Below are 21,154 nucleotides of genomic sequence, written 5' to 3' on the forward strand. Positions count from 1 at the left end.
TTCTCAAACCGGTCAACATTTATTTTGTTATACACTCTATACCTTAGAACTAGAACTTGTAAGATGTGAGATGACACTGGCAAAAAACACGACGGTTGGAGGATGTTCATATCGGTGTTCATATGCAGTACTTGTAGTTAGATCGTTATATATGACGCAGAAGAAGCCATTTCTAGAACAACAACTTTATTCTTCAACTGTCTCGATACCAACGCAGTAACACAAGAGTACAGTCACAGTGCCGCCTAATGGTCACACAGAGTAATGCACTTGTTTTCAAATATACTACATAGATGAAGGGGAAGACCGAAGGTTCAGGACAAACTTTAAACCTCACAAATACAACCAAACAATCAACACTGGGAAGCACTTTTGACTTGTTAAAATCCTATCTTTTTGTCCCTTTTTGTAATTCCAGACCCCCCACAAGAAAATGTTTGTAAGGTGGAGGAGGACGGGGTTTTCAGTGACCAGCACCTGGATAACCTGGAGAGGAGCTGCAGCCCGGACCAGGAGGAACCAGGGCATCCACAGACTACAGAACTGGAGGAAGACTCCAGCGGTCAGGAGATGAAGCACGAGGACGTAGAGGTGGATGTCTCATTGGTCAATGTCGCTGATGTGAAAGTTGAAAATGGTGAACCAGGACCAAACTGTGGCCAGCTGCTTTTGCACACTTCTCCTGAAGCTCAAAACAAAGATGAGGAAGGGACTGAAAGTTTACGCTCAGACTCCAGTAAAACTGCAGATCCGGAGCCAATGAGACGACACGGTGACCACGAAGATGCTGCTGTCCCGTCAGACAGCAACTGTAAACCAAAGCTGACCAGGACCCACACGGGGAAGAAGGTATTTTCTTGCAGCACTTGCAGGAAAGAGTTTAGTAGAAGTTGTAATTTAATGGATCACATGAAGATCCACACTGGCGAAAGGCCGTACCTGTGCAACACCTGCGGAAAATCGTTTAGACACTCATCACATCTTAAAAGCCACATATACACGCACACAGGCGAGAAGCCCTACATCTGCAAAACATGTGGAAAAAGTTACACACAACGTTCCAACCTGGTGATTCACTCGAGGATCCACATCGGCGAAAAGCCGTACCTGTGCAACACCTGCGGAAAAACCTTTACTCATTTATCAGCTCTTAAACAGCACATAACCACGCACACGGGCGAGAAGCCATATTTGTGCAAGACGTGCAACAAAGGTTTTAGCCGCAGATTTGATTTGCTGAGACACATGAAAAATCACCCAGAGGAGAAGTCTGGTGACTCGTGACAAATGAAGCTCATGTTGTCGTCCTCCGGGGGCAGCTGTCCACTCCTGTCTGACCCACAGAAGAAGAACCCGCAGAAGTCCAACCACCCCCTCCTGTGGCTGATGAGCCTAATCCCCTCCCCACAAGGGTTGCAGGTTCAACCCGGATTTATGCTTCTCCGTCAACTTGACGCAGAGGGAACAATGTGGTTTTTTACTTTCTTTTAAAGTTCTGCATTGAGTTTTTTGAATCCCTGTTCCTTCTTAAAATTATTATTTGTTGCTGTTGGTAACTTGCCGTCTCCACGGTGCAAATAAAGAGCTGTTAGTATTTGCTGAAGTTTCTTTAAACATGACAGTTTATTTCGTTCATCTACAAAGCCTCTCTCACACGTCCTTTTTCCCGTCTGTTTCTTCTTCACTCACATTCTCTTTGTTAAGTTAATCTGCAGCTCCATGTTGTTAAACTCTCTCCATCTACTCCGTTCAGAGGTTATATATTGTGATGTTATACATAGTTCGCTGAAAACTGTAAAACATCACAATATATAACTGCAAGGCTTCATGCATTTTAAAATCCAGAGGTGGAAAAAGTACAAAAATATTGTACTTAAGTAAAAGTACAAATTTTCTGCTTGAAAATGACTTAAGTAAAAGTAAAAAGTACCCATTAAGAACATTACTTAAGTAAAAGTATAAAAGTACCTCAACTTAAATATAATAAAGTACCAAAAGTACATGGTGTAAAATGTACTTAAGTACAAAAGTAAAAAGTACAAAGTACAAAATTCAAAGTACAAAATTATTTTCAAAAGGATTGCAAAGAAATGAAGAAGGGGTGGAATCAAAGAATGGTGCGCATGGACACGCGTCGGCTGCCGCTCAAGGCGGATTTATGGTTCCGCGTTACACCAACGCAGAGCCCGTACCCTACGGCGAGGCTCTGCGTCGATTTAACGCAGAACCATAATTCAGGCTTCAGTCCTCATCGGTACTCGACGCGACGGCGGTTCCTCCGGCCGTCCGGCCCGCCTCTGCGGCGCAACTCTCCCGGGAGCTGCGGCTCCTTCTCGGTATATTCACGCGCCCCCCTTCCTTCCCGTCCGCCTTATGGTTCCGCGTTAAATCGACGCACGCCTTACGCCGTAGGCTACGGCGTAGGGTGTGCGTCGCCGCATACCCTACGCCGTAGCTCTGCGCTGGTGTAACGCGGAACCATAAGTCAGCCCCCGCTGTGCTGTTCTTTAATTTGTAGCGAGTAACGACGTGTCCAATTTTAAATATAGCGGATTAAAAGTACGATTTTTTTTTTCCTTGAAAATGTAACGAAGTAAAAGTAAAAGTACAGAAAAATGAAAGTATCAATAAAAGTACAAATTCTCAAAAATCTTACTTAAGTAAAATAACGAAGTACTTGTACTTCGTTACTTTACACCACTGCTTATTTTATTGTTTATAATTCGGGAATATTACACTCTCCATATGTAGAAAGAGCAGCAGTGCCCCCTGGTGGTGAGTTATAAAAGCTCAACATAAACCCAAGAGTGAAAAATCTATTGTAATAATAATAAAAACACTAATGAAAAAAGACTTTAGTGCATCAACAAGAGGAAAGTTGTCAGTGATGCAGATTATTGGTACAGCGTGATCACTACAACCAGCATTTAGCTCAGAAAACAATGTTGAAAGAGAAATGTCATCAAATGAAGTTGAAAAGTGGAGATGCACTTTTGTCCTTTATCCTCAACTTCCTCAATCACGTCATTTTGATCCAGTTTGTTATTTCACTGGTCTTGGCTTCATCAAATGACACATCCAGGGACAGAAGCCGTGCATAGGTGTTCATCCTGTCCAGGTGTTGGAAGGTGAAGTGAAGCCGAAGCCATCGCTTCATCCACTGATCTGTTGGCACGGTAGGAAAACTGATAGGAATCCACTGTGTCAGGAACCATGGAGTTGATGTGGGTTAAAAAAAGATGATCTGCTCTGTTGGTCTCTGGAGAAGGTTTAATGAAAATGTCTCTCCACATTTCTAGTCCATGAAAGAAGCAGATTGTATGTCCATCAAATGCAGTGTCCATTGTTTTTGATAACTTCCTGCCACAAGGAGCTTCAGAGACTGAAGCACAGGTTGGAGATTCCTTCTGTAGCAGAAACTTGCACTTCCTCAAAACCTTGTGCAACAAGCCTGGCTTTTGGTACCAGTCCATTTTCCATCTCTTTCAAAGTGCAAACTCAACGAGTGGAGATGCACTTTTGTAGTAATAATAATAATAATAATAATAATAATAATATGATAATGGAGGGAGGACTTTGCTGTTTCAGAGCTGAGACCAATTGCCTTCATGGAGAGGGACATGAATTCCTTCAAGAATAAGGACTAAAAATAACGTTAAAGGTATTTGGAATATATTGAATGATGCCATTAGGAAAAGTTCAAGACAGACTAATTATCCACAATATTTAACCAATAACGATGATGTCATTAATGACATGAATGAGGTGGTTAATAATTTTAACAGGTATTTTGTGAGTGTTGGACCAAAGCTGGCAGAAAAATGTGTGATCCTGGATCAGCTGATGGATGGAAGGAAACATTAATAAGTAGAAATCCAGATTCAATGTTTCTCACAGCTGTGGAGGAGAGAGAAATCATAGATATTGTAAGTAAATGTAAAAACAAGGTGTCAACTGACTGTGGTGATATGACAATAGTCAAAAAGGTTATTGATGGATTGTTAACTGACATACAGCTGTAATCAGTCACTCAGAACTGGGACATTTCCAAAAAAAAAATGAAAACTGCAAAAGTCATCCCACTGTACAGAACTGGAGACAGACACCAATTCACTAATTACAGGCCTGATTCTTTACTCCCAACATTTTCTAAGATCTTAGAAAAAGTATTTATTTACAGGTTGGACAAATTAATGCCAATCAAAAGGCCACGCCCCTAATTACGCATTAAACTTCTTGCTTTATATAATTCCAACCTGCCACAATACGAGGAAAAAGAGGCTTCAAACCCCTGCAGAAAACCTGTGGGTGATTCATGCATGAATGAACCGTCATTCTGAGTTTGGGGGTTAGTTTGGGATCTTTATTCCCTCTAGTGGTTAAATGTTGGAAACTGCAGCTTTAAATGACTCTTGTATATCTATATATTTCACACCAAAATCAGTTTGATAGTTTGATCAGTTTGATATTTAAATGTTTTAATGTCTCAAAGACTTACCATGTGTATTATTTTGAAGCCCATTGCAATAAAAGTTTCTTAACAACATACATTTTTTATGACAAATAATAAAGTACACATGAATTAAAAAATATTTTTATTTTATATATTGATATTAACAATCAGAAGCTTATCATATAAATTGCGTCAGCTCTCATTGTGTCGGAAAAAATAAAACTCTAAACCTTCTTGCTTGTGTTGTTTTCTCAGATGTAAATCACTTTGGATAAAAGCGTCTGCTAAATGACAGAAGTCGTAGTAAACCAGTGATGAAAAGAATGTTGTATGCATTTTGTTCTAATTACTTTTGTTGGTAAATGAAATACTTACTGTAACTGCGAGAAGGAACTATGTCATTTGTTCAGACTCCACTGCAGCCCTTCAGAGTTTGACTTCAAATAAAACAATAAGAGAAGATCTAGTGTTGGAAATATTAATGGTGTTGTGGAGGTTATGCAGAACTGGAATTACTGTGCAGTTTTGTTGGGTTCCTGCCCACATGGGTGTTGATGGCAATGAGAAAGCAGACAATATTGCTAAAAGAGCATTGAAATTGAGTAGTGAGGTAATTATGGAAATTCCTTTTGGTAAAGGTGAAGCAAAATCATGAATTAGAAAGGCAGTGAGGGATTCATGGCAGAAGGTGTGGGACAACGGTGTAAAAGGGAGACATTTTTATAACATACAGAAGTCAATTAACGTGAAGGTTTTCAAAGGAAAGTGTAGGAGAGAGGAAGTCATCATTTCTAGATTAAGATTAGGTCATACTAGTTTAAAATCAACTCTGTATTTAATGTCAAAGTCCGTGTGTGATAAATGTGATGAGTGTGATGTCACAGAGAATGTAGAGCATGTGATTCTTAAATGTGGCAAGTATGAGGTAGAAAGGAACGCTTTAAGAGACAGGATGTACGAGCTGGGACGGGAATGGAGTTTAGTAGGTTATTAGGGAGGAGTGAGGTGATGAGGGATTGTTATAAGGAAATCCTTGTCTTTCTTAAAGATGCAGGGATAGATAATAAGATTTAAATGTGATTATCTTATTTTATTTAGGTATTTCCTTTTTTCCCCCCTTTAAATTAGACTGTAACCTGGTGTAATAATGATCCTGATGTTACACACTCCGGTACAGCAGGTGGCGGTAGAACCTAATAACGTTGGTTGTGATCCGCCATTAAACCTAGAGAAGAAAAAGAGAGGACGGTTCTGTTGTTTCCTTTCTTTTTCCTCTTCAACAATGTCTAAGGTGAATCATCTGAGAGAGTTTATCGGTCAGCGACTAACAGCAGCTGCTGTAGAAATATTGTCAGTGTTTGAAAAAAGCATCTTGGAGTATGAAGAAGAGCTCGACCGTCAGCGCAGACTGTTGGACCTCGCCTGGAAACCTGAAATCAGACTCCACAGAGTCGGTACGTAACCCTGGAAAGTTGAATGAATGAACACATGAGTATGACTCCTACAAGATCCCTTTGTTTCCAGTTAAAAGCCGTGGTGATGAAGCAAACCAACTCAATGGGAAACTCCCCAGCTCAAGCAGCTGCTGATGTGGGATTCGGAAACATCCCGAACTAACTTGTTGTTCTGTTTACTTGGTGCTGCCTTTCATGCTCCATTCAGACTCTGGACCAGACTGATATTTCACACTTTACACTTAATCCTTTATTTAGTAGAAAATATATAGATCACCGTTTTTTTAGATTAATTTATTCAGCACAGTATAAAAACAGAACAAGTAACATACAAATGTAAAAGAGAGATTGGTAATGTGCTAGGCTGAGGCAAAAAGCCCAAGGGGTTTATACGAGGCCTCTACCTGTAAAATACAGCAAAATATTGTACAAAGATTTAAAATATGCAGAATACATGATTGCAGTCTAAAAACAAAGACAAAGCAAATAAACATCAGCATGAATAGAATACATGGTATCTACATGATTAAAGAAAAAATAACAAATCTAGAAATATCATTAGGTAATCTGATCAATTAAATGTGTCCTGAGTTTATGTTTAAAATGATTGAATGAAGTAGAGGTAGACGAGATTGCTGTAGGTGTTCCATAACTGTATCTGATGGAGAACTGACACAAACCAGTACGGAACTTCGGGAGATTTAAATGATTAGCCTGTCTTGTATTAAAATGGTTCATATCACTGTTGAACTGAAAACAATCTTTACATGGCAAAGAAAATGAAACTGGCAGGAACAATACTTTGAAAATAAAATTGCAGGTTTAATATGTATTTAACTTAAAGATGGGTAAAATATTGAGTTGTTTGAAAAGAGGGGCAGAATGAGCAGACCAATTACTGTGTGTGGCAATCCTGCACAATCTTTTTTACAACATATGAAGTTTATGAAGATGTGTGTTGTAGGTAGCTCCCCAAATAATATTACAGTAAATGAGATATGGATATATCAAGCTATAATAAAGAGCTGGGAGACAATTTTCATTCACCAAACTACGGAATTTACCAATAATACCAATAGATTTAGGTATTTTTTACAGACATGGTTGATGTGGTTTTTCCAGCTTAAACTTTCATGGATAATTACACCAAGGAAGGTTATTGATGTAACCTGAGTGAGCGGGTCATCTCCTATAGACAGACCGCTGTTAGATTTACAATATATTTTTTTTATGTAAATCTAATAAAATTTAGATTTATATCTAGATCTATATTTTTTTACAGACATAAATAAATTTTTTTTTTTATATTCAGTGATATTTTGTTAATTTTAAACCCTTTTGAAATGTTTTCTAAATTATGGTTAGCCTTTCCCATAGAGATGAAAAATCATTATGTGAAGTAAATACATTTTTCATCTGCAAAAAGTACAGGAAACAAGGAGGACGAGGCTGCGGCCTAATCATTTATATTAATCAAAAACAACAGGGGCCCTAGTATAGACCCCCGGGGGACCCCGCATTTTAAGGCGGCCCTCTCTGATGATCTACCATCAATGATAACAAATTGCTGACAGTTATGAACATTACATTTATTAGAGATGCACCGATCAGGATTTTGAGGGCTGATCACCGATCACCGATCTCGAAAACCAGTATCGGCCGATCCCGATTAACCGATCACAGCGTGAAATCCATAAATTTGCCAATATTGTTGTCTCATATACATGACACTGACATTGTATTATTAGGTATAAAAATAAGGAGATTATGTGCAGGGCTGCACATAAGTGGGCCGCCAGAGCGCATGCGCCGTCAAAATCCACAGTGCGCTGTCAATCTATGAGCCCCAACAGCTGGGGCTCATATTATTGGTTGTGGCCAGACCAGAATACTAATATTAAAAAATCTATTGCGAGAGCTTTTCCCCAGAACTGCCACTCAAAGTTGGTACTGGCCAATCACAGCGCGTCCTTACTCCCCCTCCATGCTCGTTGCGGCGGTGGGTTGGGCAGGAAGAGAGGTAAGGATCAGCTTTACTGAACAAACCCCGACACGTCTCGTCAAAATGTCCAAGAAGCAAGCGCCATTAAGTAATTATTTTGGCGTTCCACCACCACCAACTACAAAGAGACGCTAAACTGAACCACTACCCGAATCGAACAGAAAACATGTGTTCGCCGAGAAGTGGCTGCATGATGTTACGCGGCGACGCGCACCGTACGTTCGCGCTCCCGCGTATCCTACCCCGTAAGCTCTGCGTTGGTGCAACGCGGAACCATAAATCAGCCAGTGTCCGTCACTGCGTGCAGCAGTTTCCTGCACCAGCAAGACGCTGCTCTCCGATTATGGCTCACAGTTTATGAAAACCCCAAATAAAAAATAAATTAGAGAATATTTTATGAAATCAATAAAAAATTCCATCATCAAAATTATAACAAATAAAGGTTCAACATATCTTGCTTTGCATGTAATAAGACTAGGTAATATATTAGTTTCACCTTTTAAGTTGAATTATTGAAATAGGTTCAGGTTCAGGTTACTTTATTGATACCCAAGGGTAAACTGGTTTTGCAGTCGAGAGTTAGATTTAGAAAATAGATTAACTTTTACACCATATTCTAGTTTAATTATTGAAATAAATTAACTTTTACACCATATTCTAGTTGAATTATTGAAATAAGTTAACTTTTACACCAAATTCTAGTTGAATTATTGAAATAAGTTAACTTTTACACCATATTCTTCACCTGAAGCAATATTCTACACCTTGGCTGATGTGGACATACAGAGCATAGGAGGCTATTTCAGCTGCTATATGGTTGGCTGTCTGTACAGTCATGCAAGTTCAATGCTATTAAAGAATACGTTTTTTCATATAAAATAAACACATTTTTATGCAGTTTAGAAGTTTTGGGGCTTTTTTTTGGCTCCTGCGTTGCTGAAATCGGCACGTCCTTTATTTCTATTTCTGAAAGTTAGCAACCCTAGGTGCAAAATATGCCGTGAGCATCCCAATCTGGCCGATAAAAACTGTAACTTTTATTCTGACTCTACAGACTAACACGCACCATAATTTGTTAATTCATCTTTATAAGTGAATAAATATCGTTTTGCCTATAACTTATTCCTGCATCCCTCTTTTATCGATCCGGCGAGACGGGTCACCGCGTTTTTGGAGCCCCAAGTCACATATCCAGGGGCTCCTCCTGAGCACCAGACCAAAAATAATTATGTGCAGCCCTGATTATGTGTAAACTCGGCTTACAAAGAGTAAGTGTAGTTTAGTGGCTTCAGCTTTCCTGTGGTAATAATTATGTACATGTGACCAACACAGACAACAGCAGACATGTCACTCTCTAAAAGTTGACACAAGTTGTAAACTATAAACCTTAGTTTTCCTGTGGAAAGAGGAATTCAATCTTAAAATAAAAATTAATTATGAATTATTAAGCTTTGTGAAAGCTTTAGCGGTAGCATCAGCAGTGTGTGAGGAAACTCTTGTGAGTGAAGCAAAACTCTTCACACTAGAACTCCACATGTCACTCGTGAAGCGATCGACATGACGGTCGTCCTGCGTGAGGCTTTGGACTGTGTATATTCTGGTAAAACTCGACGGGGTTTCATCAGTGAAATATTTACGACGCAGCAGCACGCACCGCGGATCCAAGCTGCAAACGTGTTTAAACCCGATGTCTTCTACAACTGAAAGCGGCTGATGAGCAAAGCATATGAATTCATTACCTTACGATGTAGTTCTTTATTTTTCTTCCTGTCGTTTATAGGTCTCTGTTACAGGTGTTACAGCTGAGTTAGCAGCGTTGCCGCACGCTCCTTTTTTTCTCTCCCTTTTTTCTGCTGCAGCCAACTTTGAAAACTCAATATACTCCGTGTGAAGAACGTTCAAATGTCTTATCAGCTTTGTTGTGTTGAAATTCTTTTGTAACGTTCCTCCTCATGGTATCTCCTTTGGACACACTTTGCAAACTGTAAATTTGTTGTCCTTTTCAGTAGTGCTGGCCGGTATGACCAAAAATGTATATCACGGTATTTTATAAAATTATATCGGTTTCACGGTATATCACGGTATTTTTTTTTTCATGCACAACTGGGTGTTAACCACATTTTCTAATGATTTGGAAAGGAATTGCTGCAGTAAATTGGCTTAGAATGGCCTATTTTACTGTCATGAGGAGGAAATATTGTAGAAAAACATTAATGTCCACACTAGTATAAATACAGGTTTGCATGGCCTCACGTGTGCCTGGCGCTAGGACCCTGCGGACGCATGGTGTGTCGTCGGGCTGTGTTTTCCTTCCTGCTTCCCTGCAGCGTCACATGCAAACACAAACACACGTACCTGGCAGAAAGATTTCTTTATATCATGTTGTCTGTCGCCCGCGATATTTTTCCTTTTTTTGGCCGGCGCCATAGTTGGCTAGCTACAAACTCTATACATCCCATAATGTATAATAATATGCCCGCGCTCTCAGCAGCGCTACTTGCATCGTTAAGGCTGATTTATGGTTCCGCGTTACACCAACGCAGAGCCTACGGCGTAGGGTACGCAGCGAGCGGCCGTACGGTGCACGTCACCGCGTACCCTATGCCGTAGCCTACGCCCGGCGGAACGTAGCGCCGCGTTCCCAACGTTGTGTGCGCTACTGTACATACTCACCGGTATTACGGTATATGAAAAATTCATATCATAAGAAAAAAATAAACACCGGTATTCGGTATGGACCGGTATACCGCCAAGCACTACTTTTCAGACACTGTAAAACTCCCGCACCGGCGAGGCCGACGCCTCCTCAGGACCGCTCGGTCTGAGATGTGGGAACGCACGCGCGGGCGGCGGTTTGTTGTTGTAAACGTCATCAGATCGGCCGCTCTGAACTATTATTTTCCGATCTCCGATCAAAACCGATCCCGATCAGGGGCCGATCGATCGGTGCATCTCTAATGTTAAGCGTGATATTCCTTCCGCCTTGGTGAGTAGTACCTACCTCTACAACCTCTAAGAGAGAGATCCCGTAATAGCCACTGGTTTAACTTTTTTTGAGTTCTTTGGATAATAGGATTGAAATTCAGTGAAGATATTTTTTTGTTGGTCCTTAGTTATTGTAATACCCAAGTGTGGCAGGGTGGAGGTGCAGCCTCTCAGGTGATGGGGCACAGGTGTGCTCCATCAACCTCTCCACCCGGCCTGCCTTGATAAGGAGCAGCTGCACTCCAGGGCGGGGCTGCTGTTGGAGAAGGTGCTTGTTCACGTGTGTCTGGTGAAACTGGGAAATAAAGGAGTTCTGCACTGAAACCCCGTGTCCTCTCTGTCCAGTTGGTCGGGCCCCGTAGCACTCGCGTTGCTACACTGGCGCCCAACGTGGGGCCCGACAGGATGGAGGAGGGGGGCACAGAGCGGGCCCTGGAGGCGTTGGCCCGAGCACTGGCGGACCTGGCAGCCCTGCTCCAGGGCCCGGGTGAGCAGCAGCTCGCAGCGCTGGAAGCGCTGGTGGCGCCGCAGCCGGCGGGCTGGGAGGCAGAGGCTGCGGGCCACCAAGCGACGGCTCCCGAGGCGGCGGGACCCGCGGCACGACCCACCCCGCTATGCCTGAGGTGCGCCGCGGCAGCGCTGGAGATGCTGGTGGCGCAGCAGCCGGCAGGCCGGGAGGCAGAGGCTGCGGGCCGCCAAGCAACGGCTCCCGAGGTGACCCACGCCGGCGTCACGCCTGAGGCAGGCAGGGTGGAGAGGTTGATGGAGCACACCTGTGCCCCATCGCCTGAGTGGCCACACCCAGTAAACTACTTCATTTTTGACTGGGTTACTACAAATTGATGTTTTATCAGAATCCTTAATGGATATAATTTCGCATTTATTAAGATTCAGATTTAGGCCAGAGGCCTTGGAAAACTCATTTATTGCAATAGAAACTTGATTTTCATCCCCGAGAAAGAGTGTGGTGTCATCTGCTAGTAGATCAGACTTGTTCCCGGTGCATGTTGGACTCTGGCAGGGCTGCCCTTTGTCACCGGTCCTGTTCATAATTTTTTTGGACAGGATTTCTAGGCGCAGCCAGGGGCCGGAGGGGATCCGGTTTGGGAACCTCAGGATTTCATCTCTGCTTTTTGCGGATGATGTTGTCCTGTTGGCTTCATCGGACCGGGACCTTCAGCATGTGCTGGGGCCGTTTGAGGCTGAGTGCGACGCGGCAGGGATGAGAATCAGCACCTCCAAAACCGAGGCCATGGTTCTCCATCGGGAAAGGGTGGCATGCCTTCTCCGGGTTGGTGGAGAAGTCCTGCCTCAGGTGGAGGAGTTCAAGTATCTCAGGGTCTTGTTCACAAGTGAGGGAACGATGGAGCGGGAGATTGACAGACGGCAGCGTCCGCAGTTATGCGGTCGATGTACCGGACCGTCGTGGTGAAGAAGGAGCTGAGTCGAAAGGCGAAGCTCTCTATTTACCGGTCAATCTATGCATCTACCCTCACCTATGGTCATGAACTTTGGGTAGTGACCGAAAGGACAAGATCACGGATACAAGCGGCCGAGATGAGTTTCCTCCGCAGGGTGGCCGGACGCTCCCTTAGAGATAGGGTGAGGAGTTCGGTCACCCGGGAGGAGCTCGGAGTCGAGCCGCTGCTCCTTCAAATTGAGAGGAGTCAGCTGAGGTGGCTTGGGCATCTGTACCGGATCCTCCTGGACGCCTCCCTAGGGAGGTGTTCCAGGCATGTCCTTCTGTTTCCCTTCTGTTTTTTATTCCAGATAACGCCTTGGTACTCTAACAGCCTTCTACAGCAAGTTCATCTCACAGGGTTGTTCTTGGATACAGCATTGTCAGTCGCTACTCTTGGACTATGCAGTACAGCGGAAAAGTCTGGAGTAGAGCTAGTTGGATCAGCACTGGTTAGAGTGTCTTGCTCCACGTGATACAAGTGCTCTGGTGTGATGTCACCAGGTGTCAATGGAAATGAAGTCTCTCTTATTTTGAATAGAGATACACCGTTCAGAATTTTGAGGTCCGATCACCGATCTCGAAAACCAGTATCTGCCGATCCCAATTTGGCCGATCACAGCGAGAAATCCATAAATTCGTCAATATTGTTGTCTCATGTACATGACACTTACATTGTATTATTAGGTATAAAAATTAGGAGAATTGACTGTTTTATTGCATGCTGAGGCAATGAGCAATATTTCACCCTCTAGAGCCTCTTAGAGATGACTTAGACTCGGCTTACAGAGAGTAAGTGTAGCTTACTAGCTTCATCTTCCTGTGGTAATATTTCTGTACAACATGTGCAGCAACACAGACAACGGCAGACATGTCACTCTCTAAAATAAAACTCGATAAACTCTCTAAAAAGTCTCTAACTTGTGTTGGACCACATCCAGTGATCATGTGGACTGTTATAAATGTATATGAACAATTTCAGGATTATGAAGACCAGTAAAGCCAGACTTTGGCCCTTCTTCCTGAAGCCAGAATTTTATGACCCCTGCTGCTAACCTCCTGGTCAGTTTATGACCCCCGCGGCCTGGCTCGAGATGGTCAGTTTATGACCCCCGCTGCATGGCTTCAGATCAAAGTAAAAGCAGCGAAAGCCCTGCAGCCAGGACTAAGGTTTACGACACCTGGGGAGGTCAGACATAGTGGAACCCCATAAAACCAGCTGGGTTTCTGCCAGTCCAAAGACCAGAGAACAGACTCCCTGGGGTTACGACACCAGGGGGGGTCAGACACAGTGGAGCCCCCAGGAAACCAGCGGGGGTCCTGCGAGTCCTGAGGGGGGGGGGGGACTGTCCCTTACAGTAAAACCGCTCCCAAGCCCAAAGCGGCGAGCACCCAATCACTGGCCAGGGGCTGGTGACGTCACCGCAGCCCGCGGAGCTCAAACTCCCGTTCCTGCCCAGTGCTCGTTCTCTCCCTCAGCCAGCGGACCGGACAAGACGTGCCTGCCGACCGAGGCAGCCGCGGCCGCCTCTACCCATTTTTCCTGAGAACTGCGCCGAGACGGGAGGGGGGGGGGTCGAGTCTGGAGTGTCCGGCGGAGCGTAAGACCTGTTACCACGGAGCACACTGCGCTCCCGACTTTCTCTCCCTCTAATTTCTCTCCCAAGGAGAGCCTCATCCTCTGGTCAGCCTGCCAGCTCAGCCCGAGAAGCACCCAGCCACCTGTGTCCGTGAGGCCCACGCGCTCATCAGCCCGGACGGGAGCCCGCACGTCCGACGAGTGGACCGGACCCCGCGCGCACCGAGACGCCGTGATAGGCTTCGTTGACCAGGGGGGGACAGCCCGGCTGCTGCACGCTGCACCCCTGTCTTTTTATTTCAGAGTTGAAGGAGAAGAGAGAGAGACGAGAGACTGCTTGGACTGAAAGCTCCGAGTAAAGAACCCCAGCAGAACCCTGATCAGCACCGACAGAACCCGCAGCCCAGATCCAGAATCCAGAGGAGACGTGAGGCTGTGTTTGGGCGATCAGTCATTTAGAACAGTGTAAAGCTGAATTTACGTTTAATGAGATTACTGTATGCGTATTACTGTACATTATCATTATTGTGTTCTTTATTCTTTATTCTTTATTATGGCGACGTCTTCCGCCAGTTACGTTTAAAGAGGGCTCCGCCATCTTTAAATACCACAGAAGCCCCGCCATCTTTAAACACCGCAGCCATCTTTGGCAGCCATGTTTTGAACCGTAGACGTTCATTGATATCATGTTTATTATTGCTTTGATTCCTTTTACCTTCCATGCATTTAACATTTAAGTTTCATTTCATTTTGTTTTGTTGTGGTTTTTCCTGTTAGTTTAATGGTTCTATGTTAATGTAGTGGGCCATCAGGACTTATTTGGGGTGTTGCGTTTACCATCTTTTGACACCCGTATGTAAATAAATTCTGATTGATTTTTAATGAGTTTGTGTGTTGTTTCATACAATTTTGGTCACAATTGATTGTTTTGACAGAGTCAGTGCTCGGATCTCACCCTTCAATTGTTATTCTGTAAGTGATCGTAAGACTTAGTGTTAATAATCCTAAACTCTTGAGACTGATATTCTGCTGTAAAAGTTATAATTCCCTGGATTAAGGCCCCGGGGTGGTGCCCATTACGAGAAATATTATAATTTTGATAATTCAATTTGATAAATAGTCGACTTTATTAATTATTAATAAAATTATGAATATCCTTCGATAACTGATCAGCTAAAGCTAACCTGTTGCACAACACTTGATACAAGTTGTAAACTATAAACCTTAGTTTTCCTCTGGGAATAGGAATTAAATCTTAAAATAAAAATCAATTGTGAATTATCAAGCTTTGTGAAAGCTTTAGTGATAGCATCCGCCGCGTGTGAGGAAACTCTTGTGAGTGAAACTCTTCACACTAGAGCTCCACATGTCATCCGTGAAGTGACTGACACGGCTTTGGACTGTATATAGTTTGCTATAACTCCGACAGGATTTCATCAGTGAAATATTTATGACGCACCAGCGTGTACCGCGGAGCCAAGCTGCAAACGACACGTTTAAACCCGATGTCTTCTACAACAGAAAGCGGCTGATGAGCAAAGCATATGAATGCATTACATTACGATGTAGTTCTTTATTTTTCGTCCTGTAATTTATAGGTCTCTGTTACATTCAGTGGAGTTAGCGGTGTGGCTGCACCTCTTTTTCTTTCTCTGCCTTAGCTGCAGCCAATTTTGGAAACTCAAAATACTTCTTTGTGTGAAAAACATTCAAATGTCTTATCAGCTTCGTTGTGTTAAAATTCTTTTGAATCATTCCTCCTGGGGTATCTCCTTTGCACGCACTTTTCAAATTGCAAATTTGTTGTCCTTTTCGGATATTGTAAAACTGCTATACCGGCGAGGCCGGCCACGCCCCCTTAGGACCGCCCGGGCGGTGTTTGTTGTTGTAAACGTCATCAGATTGGCCCGCTCTGAACTATTTTCCGATCTCCGATCAAAACCGATAGGGGCATTATAGGCCCGATCCCGATCAGTGGCCGATCAATCGGTGCATCTCTAGTTTTGAGCAGGTGTCTGCGATTTCCCCTTTACATTTCTCCTCTTGTGGTTTTGATAATGTATGATCTGGACTGAATGTGTTTCTCTACCACAGTGGCTGGTTCCCACATGTTGCCTTGTCTAACCCGCACATTTTCACCAACTTGGAGGTCAGACAGTGTCCTGGTTCCTTGATCAAAATATTGTTTCTGTCTGTTGTCTATGCACAAGGTGGCTCCTGGCATTCGTTATAGAAAGCTGGCTGCAATAATGTCTTTGTCACAGGTAACTTTGATTTGAGTCTTCTTCTTCTCCGATATAATTTTGAAAAATACCGTGATATACATTTTTGGTCCTACCGCCCAGCACTATTTGAAACCCCACTCAGCACTGAAGTCCACCGTCTCTTGGCTCACCAGCTGTCTGCCATTGTCGGAGAACAACTCATCTGGCACACCATGCCTTGCAAATATAGACTTCAGCCCAATGACGATGTGGGTGCTGTGGGTCGATACAGATCCAAACTTTGTTCGGGTTTGTTACAGTCACCATACTATTGACCCAATCTGTAGGCTCTGTCTGTTTGGTTATCACCCCCAAGTTTTCCATTCTATTCAGCTCTGTTTTAATTTGATCTGATTTCAATGTATCATAGTCATCTACGTTTTCATCAAAGTCAAAAGTGTTATATACCTTAATTTCTTCGTCCCCGGCCACATGTAGGAACGTGGCTCTTTTCACTGCACCAGAATTTTCGTCGATTCCGCTGGCGACAAGAAACAGTTAAAATCTCTGGATCCAGACTCTCCAACTTTCCGCTAGATTTCCTTCTAGACTTAATGAGGTCGGAGGTTTCATCTGCTCCATTTTGTCTTCCTATTTTTGTTTTACTTCAAGTTTTTACTCTGACACCGTGTTATATATGACACGGAAGAAGCTATTTCTAGAACAACAACTTTATTCTTCAACTGTCTCTATGCCAACGCAGTAACACAAGAGTAGAGTCACAGTAATGGTCACACAGGTCACACAGAGTAATGCACTTGTTTTCAAATATACTACATAGATGAAGAGGAAGACCGAAAGTTCAGGACAAACTTTAAACCTCACAAATACAACCAAACAATCAACACTGGGAAGCACTTTTGACTTGTTAAAATCCTATCTTTTGTCCCTTTTTGTAATTCCAGAACTCCCACAAGAAAATGTTTGTAAGGTCGAGGAGGACGGGGTTTTCAGTGACCAGCACCTCGATAGCCTGGAGAGGAGCTGCAGCCCGGACCAGGAGGAACCAGGGCATCCACAGACTACAGAACTGGAGGAAGACTCCAGCGGTCAGGAGATGAAGCACGAGGACGTAGAGGTGGATGTCTCATTGGTCAATGTTGCAGATGTGAAAGTTGAAAATGGTGAACCAGGACCAAACTGTAGCCCGCTCCTGTTGCACACTTCTCCTGAAGCTCAAAACAAAGATGGGGAAGGGACTGAAAGTTTACACTCAGACTCCAGTAAAACTGCAGATCCGGAGCCAATGAGACGACATGGTGACCACGAAGATGCTGCTGTCCCATCAGACAGCAACGAGTTCATTGAAAGTAATATTTTAATGGATCACATGAAGATCCACACTGGCGAAAGGCCGTACCTGTGCAACACCTGCAACAAAACCTTTACTAGATCATCATATCTTAAACGCCACATAACCATGCACACGGGCAAGAAGCCCTACATCTGCAAAACATGTGGAAAAAGTTACAGGCTACGTTCAAACCTGGTGGATCACTCGAGGACCCACACCGGTGATAAGCCGTACCTGTGCCACACCTGTGGAAAAACCTTTACTCAATCATCACATCTTAAAAGCCACATAATCACGCACACGGGCGAGAAGCCCTACATCTGCAAAACATGTGGAAAAAATTACAGGCAAAATTCCAACCTGGTGATTCACTCGAGGACCCACACCGGCGAAAGGCCGTACCTGTGCAACACCTGTGGAAAAACCTTTACTAAATCATCAGTTCTTAAACAGCACATAACCACACACACGAGGCGAGAAGTGATATTAGTGCAAGACGTGCAACAAAGGTTTTAGCCGCAGAATTGATTTGCTGAGTCACATGAAAAATCACCCGGAGGAGAAGTCTGGTGACTCGTGACAAATTGCCGTCTCCACGGTGCAAATAAAGAGCTGTTAGTATTTGCTGATGGTTCTTTAAACCTGGCAGTTTATTTTGTTCATCTACAAAGCCTCTCACAAGCCCTTTTTCCCGTCTGTTTCTTCTTCACTCACATTCTCTTTGTAAAGTTAATCTGCAGCTCCATGTTGTTAAACTCTCTCCATCTACTCCGTTCAGAGGTTAGTCCAAGTTTGATATATTTACATGTTCACTTTTTACAACGTTCATCTGAAAACCATGAAGAATCTTCAGAGAAACGAGGACAAAAGAAGAAACGCAACCATCAACACTTCAGAAACAGAACATCCAACCATCTGTCACCATTTTATAAACTTTAATGTCTGCAGCATTGAACAAAAAACCTTGAAGATTTCAGAAGTCAGTGCAGTCAGATACGGTTTGCTTTTATTTCCCTTTTAAAATGTTTTTATTGATTTAGAAAACAAGAACATTTGGTTTTCAAATGAATGAGGAAATGAGTGTGATGTGGGATACACATCACGATACTTGAGTAACGATACAATACGATATTGCAGTATCCAAATTTTGCGATATATTGCGATGTTATACATAGTTTGCTGAAAACTGTAAAAGGCTTTATGTATTTTAAAATCTGAGCTGCACGTACATCAGATTATCGTTTAATTCATGGGACAAACTAAGCAATTCAAATGATCCATGCTGTTTTATTCTAACTATACAAGCTAAAGTTACAACATATTTATCTATGTTTTTCATATTATTTACATAATATGAAATTAACAATATTATTTAATCACATGTATAAAATCAAGTTGTACTAGATTTACAACTCGTCTGACACATGATTTATTATAAAGCTGATGTTGAGATCCGTGTTGAAGCTGCAGATCTGCAGGTTGGAGAGCAGGAAGAAGAGGGAGGATCATCGGGATCAGATTCCAGGAAGAGGACAGACTTTGGATTTAACCCTTTTATATCAGACATCCGTTTAAAAGTAAATGTCTTTTTACCTCAACTCATATTTAGTCAGAAATAATCATGAAAATCTAATTACGTTTTCATTTTAGATGGATGAATCATTTTATTGTTTATAATTCTGGAATATTACACTCTCCATATGTAGAAAGAGCAGCAGTGCCCCCTGGTGGTGAGTTATAAAAGCTCAACATAAACCAAAGAGTGAACAATCTATCGTAATAATAATAAAAACACGAATAAAAAAAGACTTTAGTGCATCAACAAGAGGAAAGTTGTTAGTGATGCAGATTATTGGTACAGCGTGATCAGTACAACCAGCATTTAGCTCAGAAAACAATGTTGAAAGAGAAATGTCATCAAATGAAGTTGAAAAGTGGAGATGCACTTTTGTCCTTTATCCTCAACTTCCTCAATCACATCATTTTGATCCAGTTTGTTATTTCACTGGTCTTGGCTTCATCAAATGACACATCCAGGGACAGAAGCCGTGCATAGGTGTTCATCCTGTCCAGGTGTTGGAAGGTGAAGTGAAGCCGAAGCCATCGCTTCATCCACTGATCTGTTGGCACGGTAGGAAAACTGATAGGAATCCACTGTGTCAGGAACCATGGAGTTGATGTGGGTTAAAAAAAGATGATCTGCTCTGTTGGTCTCTGGAGAAGGTTTAATGAAAATGTCTCTCCACATTTCTAGTCCATGAAAGAAGGCAGATTTTATGTCCATCAAATGCAGTTGCCATTGTTTTTGATAACTTCCTGCCACAAGGAGCCTCAGAGACTGAAGCACAGGTTGGAGATTCCTTCTGTAGCAGAAACTTGCAGTTCCTCAAAACCTTGTGCAACAAGCCTGGCTTTTGGTACCAGTCCATTTTCCATCTCTTTCAAAGTGCAAACTCAACGAGTGGAGATGCACTTTTGTAATAATAATTACAATAATAATAAAAATAATAATATGATAATGGAGGGAGGACTTTGCTGTTTCAGAGCTGAGACCACTTGCCTTCATGGAGAGGGACATGAATTCCTTCATGAATAAGGACTAAAAATAACGTTAAAGGTATTTGGAATATATTGAATGATGCCATTAGGAAAAGTTCAAGACAGACTAATTATCCACAATATTTAACCAATAACGATGAAGTCATTAATGATATGAATGAGGTGGTTAATCATTTTAACAGGTATTTTGTGAGTGTTGGACCAAAGCTGGCAAAAAAATGTGTGATCCTGGATCAGCTGATGGATGGAAGGAAACATTAATAAGTAGAAATCCAGATTCAATGTTTCTCACAGCTGTGGAGGAGAGAGAAATCATAGATATTGTAAGTAAATGTAAAAAACAAGGTGTCAACTGACTGTGGTGATATGACAATAGTCAAAAAGGTTATTGATGGATTGTTAACTGACATACAGCTGTAATCAGTCGCTCAGAACTGGGACATTTCAAAAAAAAAATGAAAACTGCAAAAGTCATCCCACTGTACAGAACTGGAGACAGACACCAATTCACTAATTACAGGCCTGATTCTTTACTCCCAACATTTTCTAAGATCTTAGAAAAAGTATTTATTTACAGGTTATACAAATTAATGCCAATCAAAAGGCCCCGCCCCTAATTACGCATTAAACTTCTTGCTTTATATAATTCCAACCTGCCACAACAATACGAGGAAAAAGAGGCTTCAAACCCCTGCAGAAAACCTGTGGGTGATTCATGCATGAATGAACCGTCATTCTGAGTTTGGGGGTTAGTTTGGGATCTTTATTCCCTCTAGTGGTTAAATGTTGGAAACTGCAGCTTTAAATGTGTCTTGTATATCTATATATTTCACACCAAAATCAGTTTGATAGTTTGATCAGTTTGATATTTAAATGTTTTAATGTCTCAAAGACTTACCATGTGTATTATTTTGAGGCCCATTGCAATAAAAGTTTCTTAACAACATAAATGTTTTATAACAAATAATAAAGAACACATGAATTAAAAAATATTTTTATTTTATATATTGATATTAACAATCAGAAGCTTATCATATAAATTGCGTCAGCTCTCGTTGTGTCGGAAAAAATAAAACTCTTTCTAAACCTTCTTGCTTGTGTTGTT

The 21,154-nt window shown here is 42.3% G+C and overlaps 2 protein-coding genes across 2 annotated transcripts; both read left to right on the forward strand.

Annotated features, from left to right (window-relative positions):
* The first annotated feature begins 423 nt into the window (after positions 1-423).
* Positions 424-1,580, forward strand: LOC133440444 (gastrula zinc finger protein XlCGF49.1-like). Its single transcript, XM_061717703.1, has one exon. The coding sequence runs from the start codon at positions 571-573 to the stop codon at positions 1,282-1,284; it is 714 nt and encodes a 237-aa protein (XP_061573687.1). The 5' UTR covers positions 424-570; the 3' UTR covers positions 1,285-1,580.
* A 15,618-nt stretch (positions 1,581-17,198) lies between these two features.
* On the forward strand, positions 17,199-18,320 carry LOC133440441 (zinc finger protein 485-like). Its single transcript, XM_061717700.1, has one exon. It carries the CDS (start codon positions 17,254-17,256, stop codon positions 18,004-18,006), a length of 753 nt encoding a protein of 250 aa, XP_061573684.1. The 5' UTR covers positions 17,199-17,253; the 3' UTR covers positions 18,007-18,320.
* The last annotated feature ends 2,834 nt before the right edge of the window (positions 18,321-21,154 follow it).

Source organism: Cololabis saira, chromosome 3 (genome assembly GCF_033807715.1).
Source record: "Cololabis saira isolate AMF1-May2022 chromosome 3, fColSai1.1, whole genome shotgun sequence".
In the NCBI taxonomy this organism is placed as follows: domain Eukaryota; kingdom Metazoa; phylum Chordata; class Actinopteri; order Beloniformes; family Belonidae; genus Cololabis; species Cololabis saira.

Bases quoted from the DNA above. Each gene is read 5' to 3' on its own strand.
- LOC133440441 (XM_061717700.1), top strand. From the start codon at position 17,254: ATGAAGCACGAGGACGTAGAGGTGGATGTCTCATTGGTCAATGTTGCA.
- LOC133440444 (XM_061717703.1), top strand. From the start codon at position 571: ATGAAGCACGAGGACGTAGAGGTGGATGTCTCATTGGTCAATGTCGCT.